The 21,504-nt window shown below is 47.9% G+C and overlaps 8 protein-coding genes across 8 annotated transcripts; 3 read left to right on the top strand and 5 right to left on the bottom strand.

Annotated features, from left to right (window-relative positions):
- Positions 1 to 656: 656 nt before the first annotated feature.
- Positions 657 to 1,757, bottom strand: N7519_010242 (fungal specific transcription factor domain-containing protein; the record flags this gene model as incomplete). The annotated part of the gene is made up of 3 exons (XM_057297015.1): positions 657 to 1,030; positions 1,089 to 1,348; positions 1,396 to 1,757. 3 exons carry the CDS (start codon positions 1,755 to 1,757, stop codon positions 657 to 659), a joined length of 996 nt encoding a protein of 331 aa, XP_057144897.1.
- Positions 1,758 to 3,394: 1,637 nt separating this feature from the next.
- Positions 3,395 to 5,444, bottom strand: N7519_010241 (flavin-containing monooxygenase; the record flags this gene model as incomplete). The annotated part of the gene is made up of 7 exons (XM_057297014.1): positions 3,395 to 3,588; positions 3,644 to 4,336; positions 4,397 to 4,465; positions 4,525 to 4,690; positions 4,741 to 4,905; positions 4,958 to 5,151; positions 5,240 to 5,444. The coding sequence occupies 7 exons, from the start codon at positions 5,442 to 5,444 to the stop codon at positions 3,395 to 3,397; spliced, it is 1,686 nt and encodes a 561-aa protein (XP_057144896.1).
- A 1,835-nt stretch (positions 5,445 to 7,279) lies between these two features.
- N7519_010240 (uncharacterized protein) lies at positions 7,280 to 8,270 on the bottom strand (the record flags this gene model as incomplete). Its single annotated transcript, XM_057297013.1, has 2 exons — positions 7,280 to 7,795; positions 7,881 to 8,270. 2 exons carry the CDS (start codon positions 8,268 to 8,270, stop codon positions 7,280 to 7,282), a joined length of 906 nt encoding a protein of 301 aa, XP_057144895.1.
- Positions 8,271 to 9,248: 978 nt separating this feature from the next.
- On the bottom strand, positions 9,249 to 10,803 carry N7519_010239 (CFEM domain-containing protein; the record flags this gene model as incomplete). Its single annotated transcript, XM_057297012.1, has 8 exons — positions 9,249 to 9,456; positions 9,518 to 9,900; positions 9,946 to 10,013; positions 10,065 to 10,101; positions 10,152 to 10,336; positions 10,386 to 10,518; positions 10,578 to 10,612; positions 10,740 to 10,803. The coding sequence occupies 8 exons, from the start codon at positions 10,801 to 10,803 to the stop codon at positions 9,249 to 9,251; spliced, it is 1,113 nt and encodes a 370-aa protein (XP_057144894.1).
- Positions 10,804 to 14,273: 3,470 nt separating this feature from the next.
- N7519_010238 (cupredoxin domain-containing protein) lies at positions 14,274 to 15,461 on the top strand (the record flags this gene model as incomplete). Its single annotated transcript, XM_057297011.1, has 4 exons — positions 14,274 to 14,609; positions 14,676 to 14,711; positions 14,776 to 14,844; positions 14,901 to 15,461. 4 exons carry the CDS (start codon positions 14,274 to 14,276, stop codon positions 15,459 to 15,461), a joined length of 1,002 nt encoding a protein of 333 aa, XP_057144893.1.
- A 508-nt stretch (positions 15,462 to 15,969) lies between these two features.
- On the top strand, positions 15,970 to 17,550 carry N7519_010237 (uncharacterized protein; the record flags this gene model as incomplete). Its single annotated transcript, XM_057297010.1, has 1 exon — positions 15,970 to 17,550. The coding sequence occupies one exon, from the start codon at positions 15,970 to 15,972 to the stop codon at positions 17,548 to 17,550; it is 1,581 nt and encodes a 526-aa protein (XP_057144892.1).
- A 2,474-nt stretch (positions 17,551 to 20,024) lies between these two features.
- On the top strand, positions 20,025 to 20,449 carry N7519_010236 (uncharacterized protein; the record flags this gene model as incomplete). Its single annotated transcript, XM_057297009.1, has 3 exons — positions 20,025 to 20,119; positions 20,187 to 20,232; positions 20,279 to 20,449. The coding sequence occupies 3 exons, from the start codon at positions 20,025 to 20,027 to the stop codon at positions 20,447 to 20,449; spliced, it is 312 nt and encodes a 103-aa protein (XP_057144891.1).
- A 556-nt stretch (positions 20,450 to 21,005) lies between these two features.
- N7519_010235 (uncharacterized protein) lies at positions 21,006 to 21,275 on the bottom strand (the record flags this gene model as incomplete). Its single annotated transcript, XM_057297008.1, has 2 exons — positions 21,006 to 21,158; positions 21,216 to 21,275. The coding sequence occupies 2 exons, from the start codon at positions 21,273 to 21,275 to the stop codon at positions 21,006 to 21,008; spliced, it is 213 nt and encodes a 70-aa protein (XP_057144890.1).
- Positions 21,276 to 21,504: the final 229 nt, after the last annotated feature.

The raw sequence follows: 21,504 nt of genomic DNA, 5'->3' as shown, positions 1-21,504 counted from the left end.
CCATATCAGGAATTGATCGTTCCCGAACTATAGACTGATGTAATGCTTCAAAGCCATTCAGCTCCAGACCAGTACAACCACAAACGATTCCTGTGGTCGACTCTTCATCGGCCTTTGACTGGGCCTTGCATTTCATCGTCGTGAATACAGAAGCAGCAGCGGGATGCAAGGATACTATGCATGTTAACATGGTCTTGGGTAGAAGGTTTGTAAGTAGATCGAGTCAATATACGGAGTCGCACATCGGTGTTTGATTGCCCATCTACCGTAGTATGTGTCACACCCAGGTGGGAAGCAAATCGATGAGCTTCGAGTTCCCCGGGTCGCTTCTTCCAATAGGAAACAACAAAGAGAGAGGTGTAAAACCCTATGCGACGATAAGGTTTAGGGAGGGGCCGGGAACCCCTCGCTCCACATTCAGGAGGATACTGTTCAGTTTATCAAGATATCATAACATAGAATCTTGATAGCCGTCCATGGGTATCATTAAAGGAAGCAGGCACCAAGTTGGATGAACCGTACAATAAGCAAAATGTCGCGGAAGGTCACAAAAGTAAACGCCTCCCAGTCTATAAGCGCCAAGGCCAAGTTAACCCGCCTTAGCCCATCTAACAAAGCTTACTAGATTTACAAAATCTCCAGTTCTGTCATGATAATCATACATCTTCCTGGTCATCAAGAAGCAACACCTTCAGCTTCTCCAATTTATCTTCACAGTGCACTTCCATCTGCATCACCACGTCAACAGCATCCTTTCTGGTGATAAGCAGTTGCGATACCAGCCAAAAGTTATAGCTATTCTTGAACAACCCCATTGACGCCCATTCGTCACTTGTTACTCTACTGCGTAGCGCAATCCAGCAATCACGCCAGCGGGACAGAGCAATGCGGATGGCAATGAGGATAGAATCTCCAGGAACCGCGCTGTCTTTTGTGCCAATCCTGGCACTATTTCTGGGATTCTTCAAACGGCCAGTGGGTATAAAAGAACCGAGAAGTGTCATATGAGTATTAATAAAGGAGAATAGAACTAGAAATGGAGTCAGCCGGTGCAAGGCACTAAAGAAAGCTTTGGGCACAAGACGTACTGTGAATCAAGATAAACATGTCTAGTGCAGTAAGGTCCATTGGACTAGACTCGGGTGCTTCGTCAAACAGATTCCTGAAAGCCTCCGAAAGCCTAAGGTCACGTTGGAAGCGAAAATTTGGCTCCGCGAACGGGTGCTCGGAGACGAAAAGTGATTCATCGCAGGGCAGATCGCATTCCATTTCAGTGCGTGCCAGGCGGCAAGGGTAATTCTGAAAGAAAAAGAATGCGCAGTCGAGCAGCGAAATCATACAGATCGTCCTGTAAATATCAGCGAGGCGAATCCGAGAAGGGCGGAAGATACGCACCTAATTCGACACTCCTTTTGGATCCACAGGTGCTCTGAGACCTGGTCATCAGGAAGATGACGGGATTTGACAAGTCCGATCCGTCGAGCAACCTTCACAACCTCACCAAATCGGTTTTCCATCGCGCGATTTCGAGACAGACGGTTTCCAGCCCAGTATTGGGCAATAGTGATGATAAACCCGGCCTGGAAATTCAGGAACCAATCCCAGTCCTTGGTTTCCTCGTTGAAGGATTTGCTGCCTGAGAACGTGGCGGCAATCTCGCTCTCTGCCGAGAACACATCATTCGCAAAGATGAATAGCTCTGCAAAATCTAGCACTCTCTTGGCGACGTAGACCTCCCTCTCGTCGCTACTGTACATTGCGCCCATAAAGACTACCGCGGCTAAGAGCGGCAGGGAACTGTCTCCGGATCAAACGACATATGAAGCATTGGACAGTTAGGCTGCCAGTATTTGAAATAAAGCGTAATGTATTTTCGTATCCGCGCAGTGGTCAATAGAAAGTTGAGATTTGTAGATAGCTCCTCCTGCGCTGTAGGAGCAAGCGGGACCTGCCACGCTTGTGTTAATATTATATGAATTAATGTCATTGCGAACGGTCGCTCCGCTTCAAAGATAGGTGGATCTCTGGGCAATGCAGTAGGATGCTGTCCTGGAGGGATGCCGCACTGGTAGCTCAGTTCGCCGGTATGATAAGGATTCCCCGTGGGCCTATTTCCATCACCGAAAGGGCCGTGGAAAAAGTCCAGGAATGTATCTTGGAAGAATTGCGGCGCGACAGGCTCGGAATCAATGAAGCTAGAGCCGTATTCCGCCCGAGCGGCATTGATGTTGTAAGGGAACCCTGCGCCCTGCAATTCCTCGAAGCCAATTGTATTGTGATAGTCGAGACTGCGCGTACGATCACTGCGCGGGGGGAGTCGAAAGTTTTCTGTGAAGCTATCGGTGCCACCATTAAGTAAGAACTTGATCGACCCTCGGTCGGATGATGGCTCTTCTTGGGGGATCTCGGGTTTCACCGATATTTCTGTGCGGTTTGTATAAGTCTTCCATTGCAACCCACTTGACTCAAGGTTTTCGGTACCTTCTTCGATCCCTAGGTGACTTTGACCAGTTGTCCGCTCGTTGTTGCATATCAAGTTTCTCTTCTGACAGGATCCGCAAGGACTTTGTCCATCGCACCGCAGTTTCATCGAGGTACACTATCCGAGAAAAGCAAATGTCAGTACCCATAGTAGGCTCGCATGTAGTATATGTGTGCGCTAACCGATTGACAAGCATGTCGCCGCCTACCCCTCTGACCCGTCTCGGGAATTTCGCGATCCCCGCGCTTGGCGCAATCGGTGTAATGGACGCGCAAATTGTCACTAAGTCCCGAGGATCAGATTCCGAAGTAGCTACTATAGATTGTCTTGGCTTGTCTCACCAGCGCGCAAATGAGCCATTGCAGAATATGCAGGAATAGGGTTTCTGGCCAGAATCTGTCGAGGTTCAGTATGTGGCATGGGTAGCTGCAGGACCACACATACGGCGCAAATGGTGGCGTTTGAGGTGATCAATGCGCGTGAATGCACGCTGACAGACGTTACAGCGGAAGGGCTTGTCTGTCGGCTCCATGGTGGCCCACCGGGGAGGAGGGGAATATCCGGGGTACGAAGAGAAAGCAACGTGTCTGTGGGGGGAAAGGACGATGTATCGGTATTTCTATGAAGTCTGCAGAAAGGAGGTACCATTTGGGCTTTGGGTACGCCAATAAGTACCTGGCAATATTACCAGTCAGGTATGGTATGGTCAGCCCCCTGAGATCACCAAATGTGCTGAAAGGGGCTCAAACAATAAACATCCATTGATACTATTGATCTACCAGGATATCTCTATTTCCCCTTTTCTAAAAGTTCTGATTTAATTTACTCCGTAGGCTATTGGTATTTGCATAGTTCTTCTTGATGGTCAAGGTTCGCCTTGCACAGTCCATGCGGGTATCGCCACGACCTCTCCTATTTAGCGATATTCATTGGACACGGAAAATCAACCATTCTATCATCCAAGTAATCCACGTTGATCTTGTTATGCTTCTCATTCTCTGTCCAGCCATCCCCAAGCCAACCAAAGACGTTATCATTCACATAACAATACTCGAAGTCCTCCCATCGGGGGTTTGCGAGCACCTTCATGGAGTGTAGGGAAGAACCTGAGATTAGGCGGTCAATACCAGTGCAGTGGGAATTTGAGAAGCCAACACATACCTGGCCAGAGAGCGGTGACCCGACCATCCTCAGTACCACCCTTATACCAGCTGCGACACTTACTGCTGAATACAGTTCCCGCGAAATATGCATCGCAGTATCGTGTGAAACGCTTGACTGCCTCCCGCCGAACACCCATAGCCCGAATATTGTCCCGCTGCATCTTGCGCACACATTCTGTGACATAATCTATCCCTCTCTCGATGAGCAGGAGAAGATTGCCCTCGCCCAGCCCGGCATTAGGTCCGAGGGAAATGAAATAGTTCGGGAACCCATCTGTCGCGATTGAGAGGTAGGTCTCCGGGGTTTGTTCCCATCGTTCCGAAAGGGTGACACCTTTCCGGCCTTTGATCACAAACCGTGGAATATATGATGTGTCAAAGCCGGTCGCACATACAAGCATGTCGACAGGCCGGTGTTGACCATCTGCGGTAATTATCCCGGTTTCGTCCACCTTGACAATATCCGATGTGATAAGATTTACCTTGTCATCTGTCAACGCTTCTAAATAGCCGGGACCTGGGGTGAGTCGGCGACACGCGGGCGGAAAGGAAGGAAGTAGTTCATCAATCAGTCCAGGTTTATTGGCCAGGCGCCGCTTCATGTTCTCTGCGAATACCTCCTGTTCTGCGAGCTGCATTGAATGCCCGGTAAGGGTGATACCATGGATAGACTGAAGCTCTAGCTCTACGTCTGTGTTTACCGTTAGCTGAATATATGTTCGTTGCCAAGTTCGTGTATCTTCGGGCATACCTTTGCGGAATTTCTGATATGTCTGATGATCTTTCTTGAAGGTTTCGATGTCTTCGGACGTGAAGGTAACTATTCAACTTGTGTCAATGGGGATAGCAAACACGGCTGAGGGGGGTTTTCTTTCATACAATTGTCCAGCCCCTGTCCACGCTTTTCAATTTGCTCTCGCCCAAACGACGGGGAAATCCACGTCCTACTGCGCGCATAATGGTCGATGTGTGGCACGTCAGGTAGCAATGCGGGAACAATCTGGATCCCACTCGACCCGTTACCGACGACCGCAACACGTTTGCCCTGTGATCGAGTAAGTCTATATACAGCACAATGTCGCAAACTCGACCAACCTTGTAATCATAGGTCTGGTCCCACGAGGCACTGTGCATCAACTTGCCCTTGAATTCCTGAAGGCCAGGGATATTTGGCCATTTCCAGTTGTTCAATGCTCCCGTCGCCTGAATTACGATATCACATCGATCTGTGTAAGTGGTCGAGCTCGCCGAGTCTTGAATCTAAAGAGATGAGGTCAATTCCTGAACTGACTCTGTGGACAAATTGACATACCCCCAGATTCCACTTTGATTGCTCCTCATCCCAGACAGCTTCGGACATCTGCTGTCTCAATTTGATGTGCTCCATGCATCCGTACTTCTCGGCGACATGCTTCCAATACTGGTGGATCTCTTCAGCCTTGGCATAAAATGTAGACCACTCTTTGTTAGGCTCGAAGGTCGCTTGGTAGGTATGAGCTGGAATATCTATCAGACACAAGGCTGGTTAGTGTCAAATTTTGGAAAAAAAACAAACATCCGTTAGTTATCGAATCGGGCAACTGTATTGACATACCACAAGCACACCCTGGATATCGATTCTCAAACCAGGTCCCTCCAATATCTGCATTCTTCTCGTATACACATATGTCCAGATTGGGAATTCGCTGCCTGAAGCGGATACATGCCAGAATCCCTGAAATGCCAGCACCGATGATGACCACTCTCAGCCGGCGGGCTTCATCAACGGACCTCTCTTCCACCGCAGGAAAGTCCCTCATCCTGAATGCAGAGGATTGGTGTATTACCGGAGAAGGGAAATGGACAAAGACAAGAGACTCAATCGAGAAGTACACAACTAGATGGGGATACTCTGTCGTTTCCACGCATTCAACGGATCTACAGCGACATAGGGAGGGGTCTTAATACTTGCGACATCGTCCGAGGGAAACTTACCCCGACGTCAAATCCGACAGGTGCCCGCAAGTATCGGCTATAGTCTTGAGATGACAAGCCGAGTCTACCTACCCATGGAGCTCAAGTTTGTCATCTGCTCGGCTCAACCGCGGATAATCAGATGTGAATGGACCGGAAATCCCCCTATACGACCCACCCCGGATCCAGTTGTGGAACGCCCGTGGGTCTGTGGCCTGGAAATTGGACTACACCTGGGCTGTAAACCGGGTTATAACGATCTCGGATATACGGGTCTAACGAACTTTTTGCCGTGTCTGAGCCCGCTATACCAGTGTATGGGACCTGGATTTAGCGAATACCCGGATATGACGAACGTTCTGCCGTGTGTGAATTAGTTCTTAGAAATAGGGTTTTACTGTACAACCTTGGAAGGTCCTTGCCCTCGTCCATGTAAATCCGAGCCCTGCTGCGGAATGAATCATGGGCGAAGAAAAGTAGATAGTATTTTAGGCCGGAACAACTCAACAGCCGAGACCCAATTGAGGAAATGTTTGTCTGGAACAGACGTAGAAGAAGTATTCAATGGAGTGCGGCCTGAAGAAAGTCCATTTTCAAAAATTTCAGTATGAAAAAGATTCCTATATAAGCCCACGGTCGATTTGTTGTCATACGAATAATTGAGACGCTTACAGTAGCGCAATATGTATCTAGTGTGTGACGTTGGGTGACGAAAGTTAAATTAGGGCTAGCATTGCATTGCTCGATGAGAGGAACTGAATGAGAATCAATAGGATATGGCGGTAGCTTTGAGCATTTACGAGTTATATCCATTTTAACACTTGCATTCCCGAGCCCAGGCGTAGTGAAACGGCTCCGGGTCCACCCTTGCGTGAGAATCGCAACTCTCAAATCGGCAGTTCTGCAGTCCGTCTAACAATGTCAAGGACAAGGGTCTCGTTCAAGTGCGAATATGGTTACAGGTTTGATATGACGGGGGCATGCTCTTCAGGAGACTTCACACCAACCGTTCAGTTCTGCATCTGCCTGCCTCGGTTAATATATAGAGACCTCGGTGCAGTGCTAGGCCCTCATCTGAGGGTGAAAGGAGTGAAAGGCCGTCAGGTGGTGGACGAGTCGATCTTTCCGAATAACGTCAGTGGTAATATGCAGGCGCCTATATTCAGTAGCGGAAAAGGCAGGCGATTGGATCAAGGAGCATTGGATACTACTTGGACGTGAGTGGGATAAAAGCATATTCTAGCGCCGAAATTGCGAGTCGTCTTCTACACTCTATCGTATCCCCTGAGATATACCTTGAGAGTTCGGAGATTTGAATATGTCAACGCCAAAAGGCGAGAAACTAGATTTTATTTTTTTTCTCTCTCTTTTTTCCTCCTTTTCCTTTCCTCTCTTTTCTTTTCCTCCTTTTTCCCCCTCCTTTTTTTCCCAATCAAATCCAATAGAAACTGGAAGATAACGAATAGATAGTAAGAGTATGGTGCGACTTTGATAGGTTGCTAGATCCTCGTTGGAGCTCGAGACCTTGTTCCATATCTTTACAACTTCATCTTCTGGAAGATGCCTCGTCATTCCAGCTCATATCTCGTATGCCGCCCCTCTTCATCAAACGTTCGATGCTAGTCTCCAGTAAAGCGACCGTGGTGTGATTTGCTCCCAGGCAAACCTGATCGCTTAGACTTTAGAGCGAATTGATCATCTTGCGGTTCATAATAGCGTCATTCAGTCGTCGGTGGACGTTTTGGACTTCCCCAAACCGGATGTATCCGCAGGACTCGCTCTCCAAGTGATTGAACAAAGAAGCGAGGGAGACGAACTCCTTGCCACAACCACGCTTGTTGAGGCAATGGTAAATCTTTTCCTTGTGGACTGGTGAGTTAAGGTGCGCATTCAAACCGGCCATTGAACCGAATCCCTTCCGACAAATGTAGCATTCCCAGTTCGTACCGTTAAAGGCGCAATCTGTAGTGTAGTACTGGACGTTCTGTTCATTGCGCCATTCGATCTGCTTGTTTGTGACGAGTCCGTTGGGGTCCAGACGCTGGATCATGCGGTGAATTGTCTCCCGGTTCCACTTGCGAGCGTTCGGGCAGCCAGCATATTCAATGTGATGGGTGACACCACTTGCGGTGACGAAGTGAGCATCACAAAATGGGCATACGACATCAGCACCGCGGTGAATGCGCGAGTTCAAGTGCTATTTGTAGATAAGACAGAGACAAATTAGTCAGGATTCCAGGATTAGCCCGGGTAGCTCTCCAGAATTGGCTTAGTTCTCGTACCTGGCGAAGACAGTTCTCATTCATGAAGCGTCGATCACACTCCACGCAGTAGTTCTCGTAGTGTCCCTCGGCCGCCATATGCTGGTCAGCAGCTTCCTCGGTGTGGAACACCTGAGAGCACGTCTCGCAGGGGACAGTCGGCTGCCAATGATTCTTCGCATTCATGTGCTGATTGACGGCATCTTGGGAAGAGAAGGTGCGAGTGCAAGTCTCGCACTCAAAGACCGGTGCCCAGTGGTCAAGGGCGTCCATGTGCTGCTCGCAGCTACGCTCGGTGCGAAATTGTCGAGTGCATGCCTCACATTCGACCCAATGGTCGTATTCGTCCATGTGAGCATCGCAGTCCTCTCGGTAGCGGAACTCGAAGTCACAGGTGCCACATTCGTACATCTTGACTAGAAGATGCAGAACTGGGTAACGAGAAGTGGATAATAACAGGCAGCAGAATCAGGTAAAAGGATTGGAGGTATTAAAGAGGAGAGAGGTGTGGGGTGCAAATAACCTGGAGGAAGATGAGGGATGAGGGATGGGGGATGGGGGCAGGCGTTGTTTGTCGCATGCAAACGCCCTTCAAACCATATACGCACTGTTTGAGGGTAGCGATGATTTCTCAAGGGGTCTTATCTTTTCCCTTTCCCTACTTTCCTATCGTGACTTTTTTTGTCTAAAAAACAAAACAAAAGAAAAGAAAAATGCATGTTGATTACTTTCCCATAATATCATTAGACCAAAGAGCATGTAAACCGATAGACGAGGTCCTCCATATCTATAGAAGGACAGATGATCAACAGTATGAATATGCATATATGCTGATCATAATCTCTAACTGCTGCCATCAAGCCTACGCCTTCATTGTTCGATCGTGACATCCAACTGTTTCTGGGTGTATGGACAATAGCCTCCCGGTGATAAGAGTTGCTGCAGCTCCCCAGATGCGCTAGGAGCTTTGGATGACGGAGACTTACTCCTTCGAAAACACCCTGGAATAGAGGTTCGTTGAATAACAGAAAATGCCTGCAGAGCCTACTCTGGAGATTGTCTATCTTCTATGGGGAAATACAAAGTCGCAAGCTACGTTCAGGCCATAGTACTAGGCGTGCAGCAAAGGTTATTAAAATATCAGTTTATGCTTTATAGAATCGTATCCATGCACTAATTAGATCTCATCTATGATGGATATATAATTTATAGAAGAAGAAGTAAAGGAGCAAGTTCATCCATTATTTGACATGTTTCGGGTCTATATCCACCAGCTCCACATCACTATTTGTTGCCGACCGAGACTCATAATTCACAGTGTAGGTAACAGACTTGTTGATGTTGACGCTCCCCGTTGACTTCTTGTTATAGTATTCAACCGCATGGGATTCAGTCTTTCGGTACGACGATCCTCCCAGCAAACCAGGGCACCATCGACCGATAAGGGCTCTGGATGCAGGCAGGCAAGCGCACATAACAGAAATTTGACATTCGATGACGGACCAGTGCATGAGGGGGTATAGGCCAGAGAGTCTCATTGGCACCCCAGCGGTTGTTCCAAAAGACGACGACTCGAATTATCGCGATGATCGTTAGACTGTGAGATTGGTTAGTGATCCGTAAAAGAAAAAGAAAGGCCGGGGTATATGAGTGCGTACACAGATCCCACGATAAACATCGATGCGACGGCTATCTTCTTTCGCAGAGGCAGCTGCAACTTGACCACCTCGTACACCGGCATGACGATCAATATAAAGTCGACAAAGATGTTCACCAGGCAGTTAACAAGAACCGCGACGATAAAATTGATGCAGTATCCAGATTCCTCGTTCGTCCAGCCGGTCCATGTCAGGCGTGTTGGCACGCAACGGAAGGCATCCACCGAGGCCCAAGTGATACCGATCGAGGCGTTGATACCGATGAGCGCGTACGCTAAATAGCGGAATGTGCGTGATTGGAAGATGCGGAGTAGGAAGAGGCATACGGAGATCTTTGCGAGGGAAATTTGGACCTTATACATGACGGCCATAGCTTGGAAATACTGCTCTTGTTAGATTTGAAAGGAGCCTTAGAGAGAGGACCGAACCTGGTAGAATCTGGTGATGGTGGGAAAAGGGAGGTCCCAGATATTTCGACCGAAGCCATTGCGGATCACTGATCTGTTAGATTTTCCTGTCAGACCGGACATGGGGACTGCCGGCTTACTGTAGATGTCCAGAACATATATGGCGACTCCCAGAATCTGCAAGCCTGTTAATTCTGCATGGGAGAACATTAAGATGTGACACTGACATAGGAGACAATGATTGTATAATCATCCCAACCCCATCCACCAGCGAGGCCGCCGCTCTTGGCGATCATTCTCACGACGAAGAAAACCGACGCAAGTATAAAAGGGATTAGAGTCGAGACTTTGACCACCGGAGGGCCTTCGAGCGGTGTTATATCACATTCTTGTTCATACAGACGTTTTGTGGCTAGAAGAGTTAGAGCAGGCTGGGTAGATCAACCACGATCGAGACGCACTGAAGAATTCCTTTGTCGTGCAGTTACTTTCAACACAATCTAACAAGGCCGTGGGACGAGAGTCACTGGCACAGAAGCATGATGTATTGTTGCTCAATGAGCAGTCGAGGAATAACTGGTTGTCGCAAGTGATCTAGCACATGTTTATCAGGAAGAGATACGACATTGAACTGCGTTGAGAGATGTACATACCGCGCAAGACGGGAAGGCAGTTGTATCCGACTCTGCTGCATGAATACCAACGATAAGCAGAGCCAAAAGGGCAAGAAAGAACAAATGGCCCCCCCATGATGGTGATGAACGTGTTCAAAAACCACGCTGAAGGTAATCAAGAGGGGGGGAAATTTTTCCCACTGGGGCAGTAGCGGGTTTTGTTCAAACAGCCATGCGAATGGTCCTGAGTGAGGTGGACACTCATTGTGGACACTCCTTGCTCGTTAAGCTTATTTAGTTGCACGAGGGTGTCTACAACATGTGTATAGATCTGGATTACAAACATAGGCACCCAATCGTGATTGGATCACGAAACAAGGAGGTGCTCCGCTCACAAAGTTGGTCCAAGTGAAACGGACCCTCCAGGGCTGATATTCCTCCGGTGAGAGCCGGAATTACCTTTTCCAGAATATTCCCACACGCGACGACACCCACAGAATCGCTAACCGATCGATTTGTACCCACTTGGAACCATGGGTTATGAGTTCAGCTTCATCCACATTGTTAGGAACTGGCTTCTTTGCTAAGGAACAGAGCTCCAGAGGGCTATTTTTCTCATCGCCAAGAAACCCGACGGACTCCAGACCTCTATGGATTAGCGGCTGCGTGGGCCCTGATTCGGACAAATACGATGAAGATCAAACATTTTTTAGGTTTGAATAAATTATTCCCTTTAATTACGTACAACATACAAATGTATGTACAACATATGTGAGTGCTAATTGCAAAAATAAAACAATATTGGCAATATTACTCCGTAGTACTTCCCAGGTTTATACATTAATAATAATGTACCAACATCCAGCAATTCGTTGCTCAATTACCGCAATTCATAAATGCAGCAGGTACTTGGTTTCCAGCGATATGGAACGCTGGGTAAGTTATACTACTGACCATTGCTTTAAGGAGGGCGCTAAATCAAAGGGAGATGTCAAGACCGAGAAACGCTCCATTAGTCCGATCGAGGATCAACGGACCGATCTTCTTACCTCCTTTTCACACGGAACATTAGCTGCCTAGGATCATTTTTATTGCAGAAGGAACCTACTGTAGGACCGGGATTTCATGGTTGTGATGTAATTGATTTCCCAAAAGCGCACGTTTTCAATGAATTCCGATATCAGATAAGTGATAATCAACTTCGATACGAAGCGAAAGCAAAGAGGTTGCAATCCTTTTGAATGCAGATCCATGACCTGACTATACTTGTTATATGGCTTGGAAGGGAGGAGCTGAAGTTCTAACCAACATGCTGTATTTGAAACACGCTTGTTGAACTATTGTTGGATTTCGATCAGAGGCAATGCTGCAGATCCCGTTGTTAATCTATTTTGTACATAAAGCGATTAAGATAAAGGGGAGGGAGTGTGGATATTTAGGTGATCCATGTGGCCGAAATTCGGCCCTATAGGTCAGGCTCGCTGAGGCGCTTTGCCTAAACAAGATGATCTCCGATGCCAAGCCACATCAATTCTCTTGTGTTTTGAGCCTCGGCACTAAGTGATCAAGGAGATCTCCGACTGCTGAGTCCCAAAGTTCTAATGTACAATCTTAAATAAGACTGTGGCCTCTTCTATAGGGGTAGATTGTTCACCTTCTCATTTACTTCTTAGTCAAGTCTCATACTATATGTATCTCATTTTCAAACGTCAGTTTGAAAGAGAATGCATGGTTTCAACAATCGGGTGCTTCACCAGTACATAGTAACGTGGAGGCAAAATAAAAAATTATCAAAGAATGCACCCCTACAGCACGGGTAGGCGAATTGCGTTCTAGCAACAATGTTTTAAGCCTAAGCCTAACCTTAGCTTCGGCGTCAAAGAACAAAATCTCGGAGACACTACCAACGTTTAGCGCTAAAGTTATCTCAAGGGCCTTATAGGTCCTAACTTAAAGAACTGGCCGAAGCGGCAAGGAAGCGTATAGACATGAATCAAATTATCAGGTTCGTACTATAAAAAGCGACTTCTAAATAATCACTTTATACGTCTTTACGGTCATTAACCGCCTTTAGACAGGCTTAGTACAGCTGATTGTAGCAGATTCTTCAATTTCGCGCATTTTAAGCGCGTGTGTTACATTAGTTATAGTAGACATAATCGGGAACGGCGGTTAGCGAGTCGACAACTATATAACTATATAATAACGAACCCGACCTTTGTTCAATTCCGAGTCGTCGATTCAAGTCGTGGACTTACACAGCATACAACACACGTACAACATTGTGATGAACACTGGTATATTATAGGAAGGGCAGCATTTCAGCAGTTAGTTGGCAATGATTCCACCTTGCCTATCTATGTAATAAGTCCATCTTGTAATTGAACTCCGGTTACAGAATATTTTCTACATGAACAACATTATTATGGGGTTCCTTGGGCGGATTATCGCGCTCCGCCGTTGGAATAAAATCGGGTGACCTTTTTTTCATGCAAAGCATGGGCCTACCTAGGTACTTGCGGTCGTAAATTCTCTCTACGTTCTAGGAGACTTTGTGATATCAAAATTCGATTAGCATGAACCTCAAAAAGCAACAATAAATACAGGGTGGGCACACGGTTATTAACCTAGCACGTGCACTCCAAACTTCGGTGGGCAAAATACTAAATGAATCCGAAACTAGCATTGAACGTTCACAAAGGAGCCGCGATCGGAACGAAGAGATTGAAACGAAGGTTCTTGGCAACGGCATTGGCCTAATAAGCCCTCGAATCATAGGGCAGTCTTGGCGTTGGTCATATCGTGGCAGTCTCTCAGCCTCACAATGCAACGTGGGCTAGCCCTATACAGACAAAGCCTAGACTACTTCGAGCACAGGCTGCCGATACGATGTTAGGCGGTAGACTTAGGGCGTCGTCATCGTTGTAGGGTAAAATGGATAAATTGTACATTGTGCTTGGGGGCTTGCTTCCCCGCATGACACTTTTTGACCTAACATCATCGAGCCATGTCCATTATATCGAACCTTCACACCATCGCACTGCACAGCATGCTTGTTCAAGTTTCATGTTCTTTAATGTGTCGAAGGCAAAATTCCAAAATAAATCCGTCAGGCTTCAAGTCTTTGAGGCGCAGAAACGGCTTTTAATGGAACAAAGAGGCCCGAGGGTACTAAGGGACATGAGGGGCCTGAGGAGTGCATGCGATGTAAGCCGTGCAAGGTTGACTTCCTTGACCGCAGCAAATTCTGTGATGCCGTCTGAGTCCACGTGGGCTTGGCAGTTTTCAAAAACGTAGTCAATGTCCATTATATCCGAAATGAAGAGAGCAGTGAATGTCTCGACATAGTGCTGCTCGGAAGGAGTTACCAGAGGAGGCTTTTGGAAAAGGCTGCTCCTTTAGTAGTGGAATTGCCCACTGCATGATGCGTGATGCGCTAGACAAATAGGTCATTGCATTTAAAGAGTTAATATACATACCAACTCACTAACTACTTTGGGCCACACCCTCCCTATCAAAAGAAGCCATCAAAGATCTACGGTGGAGTTCAGCCCAAAGGTATCCCCAATACTAATAATCCCTGTCAGAGAGCTGGCTTTGATTTTGAATTTCTTTGTCTTCTAGCCTAGTCTTCTTTTCTCACCCTCGTCCCCATTTTCTTCCGCAGCGGAAATCCAACTCACTAGATTGCGGTGTGCATATTGTGTTTCCATCTAGTCAACACTCCCCTGTACAATGTTTGTGAGCCAGCTGGCCTGGCCACTGGCATGGCTAGCTTTGGCGACCATGACAGTGGCTGCAGGATCATCGACCGCAACTTCAACAACTTCTTCCTCGACCGGTATCTCGACTCATACAATCCAGGTGGGACCCAAATCAAATCCACATCAATTTGTTCCAACCGATGTAACAGCCAAAGTGGGCGACATCGTCGTTTTTGAATTTTACCCAACAAACCATTCCGTCGTAAAAGCAGATTACCTCGCTCCTTGTGTCCCAGCCAGTGAAGACGTCTATTATTCGGGTGCTTTCGAGACTTTCAACGAGCACAATGGACAACTTGTCGGACCAGTGAGTATAATAAACTCGAATTGCAAAATGTTCTCCAAAGCAGCGTGGCTAATATATGCGACGTAGCCCCCAACTTGGACCTTGCGAGTGAACGATACAAATGTATGTATATAGTCAAAAAGAATATCCACGACCTTGGACTGAGGCTAACAATGGTTTGATGTAGCCCTCATTCTTCTATTGCACGGCAATAGATTCATGCATTAAGAATGGAATGGTCGGAGTAATCAATCCGGTATGACTCTCAGTTTCCCTGGGGCACCCGTTCAGGCTGACCTTTTGAATCCGCAGAACAAAACCCAGACATGGGAAACACAATACGCAAGAGCTCTGAAATACCCTTATATGCTACTCCCAGGCCAGCCCATGCCCGCCGAAGGTGGAGGTAGCGGTTCCGGTGGCGACCAAAGCGGCGATGATGACTCTTCTGGGGGTAAGCATGGGCTTAGCACAGGAGCTATTGCAGGTATCGCCGTTGCAGCTGTCGTATTCGTGGCCCTACTGGTGGCACTGTTCTTCGTCCTCGGCCGCAACCGCGTGTACTCGCAGTGGATGTCATCGGAAGATGGGCGCACGGAACGAACCGCACGCTGGGCACTGTTCAACCACGGCGGGCCATACGGTAACGGGAAAAGTGAAGCGGAAAGTACTGCCCCAACCCACACTACGGGCCATATCGATACCAGCGCCGTTTCCAGTCCGGATCCGAATATGCGCACATTTTCCCCTGGGGCGGAAGTTACCTCTGGCTCTGTGCCCACGTCAGTGCAGCAGGGCCACTGGAGCTGGAATGAGCCTCCTCAACGTCCCCTGCAGCCGTGGTGGCCACGGAGCTGGAAGGCCATCCCATGATCTGGGAGGCACCAGGGAGCACTCCGGGGAATCGGTTCTGATCAAGTGCCGAAATTTCGGAGATTTGGATGGTGGGAATTGTCGAGTCGGGGCGAGCCTTGGTGGGGTCTTGTTATACCGGGGAAGTTTGTTGGCGTTCGAGTATTTTCCCTTCAAGCGCGAATGGGTCTGTTTTCTTCTTTATATGTATATTGATACCTGTGATTCCTTGCCTATCATATATAATTGATTGTGATTTTCAATGCTTCAATTTCTTATTTTCCTTTCTTTTCTTTTTTTTTACCCCCGTCAACAGATATACGTAAATGGGAGAATATCGACATGCGCTAGATGGGCGATAATCGTAATAAAACCGAGAATAACACAATTACCACCTCGATAAAGGCTGTAGATCGAGTAAAACACGTATCGAGTTTGATCGTAATTACCGTACTATTGAGTCCCCGGCTTACCCTCGCCGAAAATTTATTTTCCAAGTGAATTGCACTCGCATAAGACCATCCATACCATGTCCACGCCATCAAAACGTCCGGCTTTAGGTATCTCTGGGACGCAGAAGCAATCTCTTCGAGTTTGGGCACAAAGTCAAAACCCTCGTCCATCGCAATCCCAATGTTCTGCTTGGTTCGAACGAACCTATGGACGGAGCCTCTCCCAATCTACCATCTCATCCATACTCTCCAAAAAGTTTGATCATCTCGATTCCGGTCCTGCATCCACCTTAAGTCGTCAACTAGCACCACAATGGCCTCTCCTGGAGACGCCACTTTGTGAATGGCTTGCGAGCCAGGAACCCGGCCCAACACCCTCAGCCGATGTTATTATTACCAAGGCACGCGAAATCTGGAATCAAATCCCAGAATACCAGACCCTGCCACATCCTCACTTTAGCAATGGTTGGCTGAACAGATTCAAAAAACGATATTCCATTCAAATCCGTGATCGCCAAGATGGCGTGCCTCCACCCCCACCCAAAACTAGTCGCAAGGAAATGAAAGCACTGAAAACGTTTTGTGGAGAATTCCCAGAAGACGATATATACAACATGGATGAGACCGGCCTTTTCTGGAGGAAGCCTCCATTCGGGGTCTCCCCGACCCAGGACCAGTTCGCAACAAAGAGGGAAAACTCCCGCGTCTGCCTCATGCTCTGCACCAACAGCACTGGGTCAGATCGATTACCCCTCTGGGTCATCGGACATACGCATACGCCGGAGGCACTTCGCAGGGTGAACCTTAAAGCCATGGACATCCATTGGCGATATCATCGACAGGCCTGGCTAACGCAATCGATTATGCAAGAATGGCTGCTCTTCTTCTATAGCCATATAGGGGATCGTAGAGTTTTGCTTCTGCTGGACAATAATCCAGATCACCAAGCTGCCGTAGAAGCTACGCCGCCGCCTCCCAATGTGCATGTCCAACTGTTTCCATCTCAATCCGGCACTTCGAATGAACAACAGCCGATCAGCTTGGGAATTTCCCAGACTCTCAAACACTACTATCGCAGGCAATGGCTTGCATACATTGTGGCGGCTAAGGGATCGCCCCAGAACCCAATTTACACGATGAGTCTATATCACACAATATCCTGGATCACCAAGAGCTGGCGTTACGATCTTGCAAACGCAATTATCTACAGAGCGTTCCGGAAGAGCAGCCTAATGGATCCGCAGATCGAGTTCATCACTGCTCCCAAAACACCCGATCTGACGAGTCTCTACGAGATCGTCACGCGAAACAACCCTGAAGGTCGAACGCTTACCAGCCTTGAAAACTTCACTCATCCCGTGGACGAGGATTTGGAGGATGTATTAAATGTTGGCGGTCTTAACGTTGAGGGTGAACCTACTCTACAGGAGATGGATGACGCCATTGTGTCCACCTTGCCGGAACAACTCGTACCTCCTGCTGTGGATGCAGTCACTGGGATACAGACAGCCATTCGACATTTGGAACATCAGCCTTGGGCCACAGCGACAGACCTTCAAGCACTCGAGCGAATAGGAAGAATGATCGATCGTACCGCTATTGATGAGCGACGACAGGCACATATTGTGGAGACAATCCGGTCTCCCGTGAATATATGATTCCACAAGAGTTACTTGCTGGCATACTGCACTTTTTTGCTTGATGCACTCTACAAAAAGGCTTGTTTTTGCTAGATCGTGGACACTTTTCCTACACTTTTCCTTCTTTCCGACTTTGTGGCTTTGATTGAAGAAGTGGACTAGGGACTGACAGTCATCGTGCTACGCATTACAAGTCCGGAGTATGCGTCTTATTCCACCGCGTCATCCGTGATGAGGAACACGGGGTTAAAACAATTTACTTCACGTCAGCACCAATTAGTCGTACCCCCTGCCCACCGCTCAACATGGTTCTTAACGGACACGCCTACGTGGAACACGAAGACAGCCGACTCCGCGAACGGTCACTGTGCACGTCGTTAGTGAAAGGACACTAGGGAAATCCATGAGACCCCAATACTTGCTTCGTCGCCAAAATCTAGGTCCCGCATGGGATCCATGAAGACGGGCGATAGACGTCTGCGAAGGGGCATAGTTAGTCTTCAGTGGATACCCTATGGGTAGGATATGGACATCCACCCCGTCAGCTGTGATGTTGTGGACATTGATGATATCACCCAAATGCCTCTACTGCAGGGCGAGGCGGCGATATATACCATGGACGCTTTTGTTACGGACCTATGATGTGTCACGGACAGCAAGAGCCTCTCGTTGTCCGTTGTGGTAACCGGCTCTATTCGGGCCCTCAAGGATGCCCTATCACTAGTGCCCCGTTCCATTGAATCGGTCACTGTTCATGTATGTGACACAGAGCACTCACCTCTTGGTTTGTGTTAGGCTTGACGTGGACCTGAACTGACTATGGCAGCTGCGTGGAAATTGGCTGGGCGGTAGAAGGGAAAGATAAGCCATTCTGAGTCTAGACGCTCTCGGGCAATTCGTGATGCGCCTAGGGCGATAAAATCCCAATCACCCGGACCGCCATCAATCCGTTTCGTTCTGGCGTGGGCAATGCCCCCCAGATCACCCTAGGTGCTGTACGCGCACGTCGAGCCCGACCTTCTCAGGATACCGATGGTCTTCGAGCAGGCTAAATCGAAAACTTTTACGCAGATCTTTACAAACAGGACAAAGTCAATGTGTCTCACCAAGCAAAGTTGCTAGCCTTAATCGAGAAAGGTGACTTTTCAGGTACAGCAGGGGAAGTGTCCGAGAAGCCCCCTCGGGGAAGAGTTAGTCGACTCTTCCCTGATGGCCCGCCCTGTTGTCATGACAGGGAAGTAGCTTCGAATCCTACAGGGGTGTTCGACTAGCCTGCCCAAGTGCGTGCTAGGTAGGTCGCAGCTGCGGACTGTCAGTGCGGCAATGAGAATAGATGGCCGATACTCGAGTCCATCGCTCGGGATCCACTTTCCAGCTACTCACGGATGGACCGTCAGTAGTGACAGAATCCCAATCCTATCAACACGACAGAATACCCTTGCCATTATTGAGAAAACAAGTTTCGGCCTATACGCTTGAGCTTTTGAATGAAGGCGAGACACCGAAGACTGTGAACACAGACACGGCGAACACGGATATGGCCCTGCAGATATCGATGCTTTGTAGAATGAGCCAGAGCTCGACGACCCAAAAGCGGACAATGATTATGTCCCCCAGCTGATTCTTCGTCTGACTCTGAATCTCCGGACAGAGTTGAGCAGTGGTCTGACGACGGGATCTTGGCTTAAGAGGAGGCAGACGCGGGGGCTAATCCCGATACCGGAGGTGAGTTATCCATTGAGCGTGCCTTAGAATTGACATTGACATTCAAGAAAGTAGCCTGGGATGCAGAACTGGGGAACCTTCTCAGCGATATCAGAGCCAGTTCCCGCCGACCTGAACGGGAAAGGGCGTTACGGGAAGGTCTCAAACATACACAGCTAACAAGTCGAACTTCGGCATCATCGCTCAGACAATTCGTCGTGCTCTCTTATTTTCTCTTCTAAGATGCCGGTAATGTTACTTAAGAAAATCCAGATCTATTGCTGTTTGGATATAGCTAATATAATGTATAAGCCTCCCGCGAGCGCCGACCCCCGCACCGCGGTAACCCCCCCGCCCCGCCTGCTAACTAGCTCACTATCGCTAAGCGTCTAGTCGAGCGGTAGGGTTGGGTCTATTGCCCTCCTCGCCGTCGTCTTCGTCTTCTCTTAGGTCTAGCGGCTATCGCATAGCCAGATTACATCCGCAAATGAATATACATATATGAAATGGCCGGGAGCGCCATCTGATAGCGCTCGCGGTAACGTAGGCTGTAGTACTTGCAACCTCTATATAACCTTGGAAGTTAGTTGATTATACATGTAACCTAATTACTGCCTTGGTACGATAATTTATAAATATAACTTTTTATCTGTTTCTTTCTTCCTTCCTCCTTCTCTCTTCACACCACCTTCGCCCCTCTTATTTTCTCCCTAGAGCCGTCCTCCTCTAACATACACACTTCGTCGCACCTTATATTGTCTTCTTAGAACCGTCCTCCTCTAAGAACAATGCCCCTGAAAGAGGTGATTGATCTCACCTCTGATCACGAGGATAGCAGTTCCCAAGGTGCACTGCAGCGCGACTGGCCTTCCGATGAGGACATGTCTCGTTTCAGATGGTGTGTTATTATAAGTACCATTCCATTAAAAATTTTCTGACTTATATTTTAGATCCTTCTCACTTTTCTCTCACTTTTCTCTCACCTTCATTTATACGGTGAGTATACTTTTCTAAACTAAGATAATACTACTAATACTATCAGGACATGGAACCCAACCGTGACAAGAAAGTCGAGGATCTTGCAGACGAGAAAGCCCTCCGCATCGGACTCATTCTCCTGTATAACAAGATCACGGGAATGAGCGAGCTACACTTCAAGCGATCTGTGCACATTGAGTACTCGCAGGTCCCTAGCATCCTTGATCTGTTGTGAATATGGCGCCGGCATTGCTGCTTGGGGTTGTTGATTTGTTGATTTGCCCTCTATTCACTAGTCATTTGCCGTCTTCCGGTGCCTCGTGGATAGGAATATCACTGAACTGACAAGGAACAAACCTGAAGACATGAATTTTGAAAGAAATCAAGGCACAGCTGCCAATTGGCCTACGACTTGCAACGTAGGAAACTGTAATAATGGGTCTTGAATAAGACCCAGCGGCGAGGATGTCGACAGTAGTCCCTAACTACCGTCAAGTACAATGACTGGGGCCAATACCGCAATTGTCAATGATCCATGGTCCGAAACGATTCATCTGCAGAAAGTCCGGTTTTCCCAGGAAAGATTTTCTCCTATGCGCAATATAATCCAAGTAGTTCTGGGTGAAGAATGCTGGCATAACCCATATCTGTTTTCCGTCTTGTTCTTGCGAAACAACATAGACGGGCCTGTGCCTGTGCATTAGCGATCAGATCCTTGGTCGCATTTCTCCCAACGGGATCATACTTACTTTGTACAAGCTGGTTCATATATCTGCAGCAAAGACACAACTTCAGCAGCTTCCTGCATTGAATGTTGAGCCCTGGGGCTCGTGGAAATGACGGAGTCCGCGTTTTGTCTCAAGAATGACTTTGATGCCGCCATCATCCTTGTTCCGAAGGTATCCATCGAGCCGAGCCTCAGCACCAGAATTGAAGGTCGCCACCTGTTAAAGACTAATATCGAGACTAGCGAGATGAGGAAGATTGGGTATCTCCCCGACACGCCGGCGCTGAGTAGCCTCGTGTGGGGCAAGAGAATCGAAAACCCTGTACGTCGCCATTGTCGTACATGAAAACCGAGCCTGGACTAAGGGTCTATTGCTACTTCATCGGTTTCGCGATCGCAATGTGGGTCAGCCCAAAGGCCCGATGGTCGACATTGTAGAACCCAACACGAACCCAAAATGAAAAGCCAAAGGCAATCCGATTGAACAAGAAAGAAAGTATTATTGAAAATGATATCATATATAACACAGGCTCCATAACGGGGAATCGCTTTTGTATTTCAGA

This window comes from Penicillium mononematosum (assembly GCF_028829835.1).
Source record: "Penicillium mononematosum strain IBT 11891 chromosome Unknown utg000005l:1.0-9366267.0:1.0-9372171.0, whole genome shotgun sequence".
In the NCBI taxonomy this organism is placed as follows: Eukaryota; Fungi; Ascomycota; class Eurotiomycetes; order Eurotiales; family Aspergillaceae; genus Penicillium; species Penicillium mononematosum.
The sequence above is the reverse complement of the archived record's forward strand: the minus strand, read 5'-3'. Positions and strand labels throughout refer to the sequence as shown.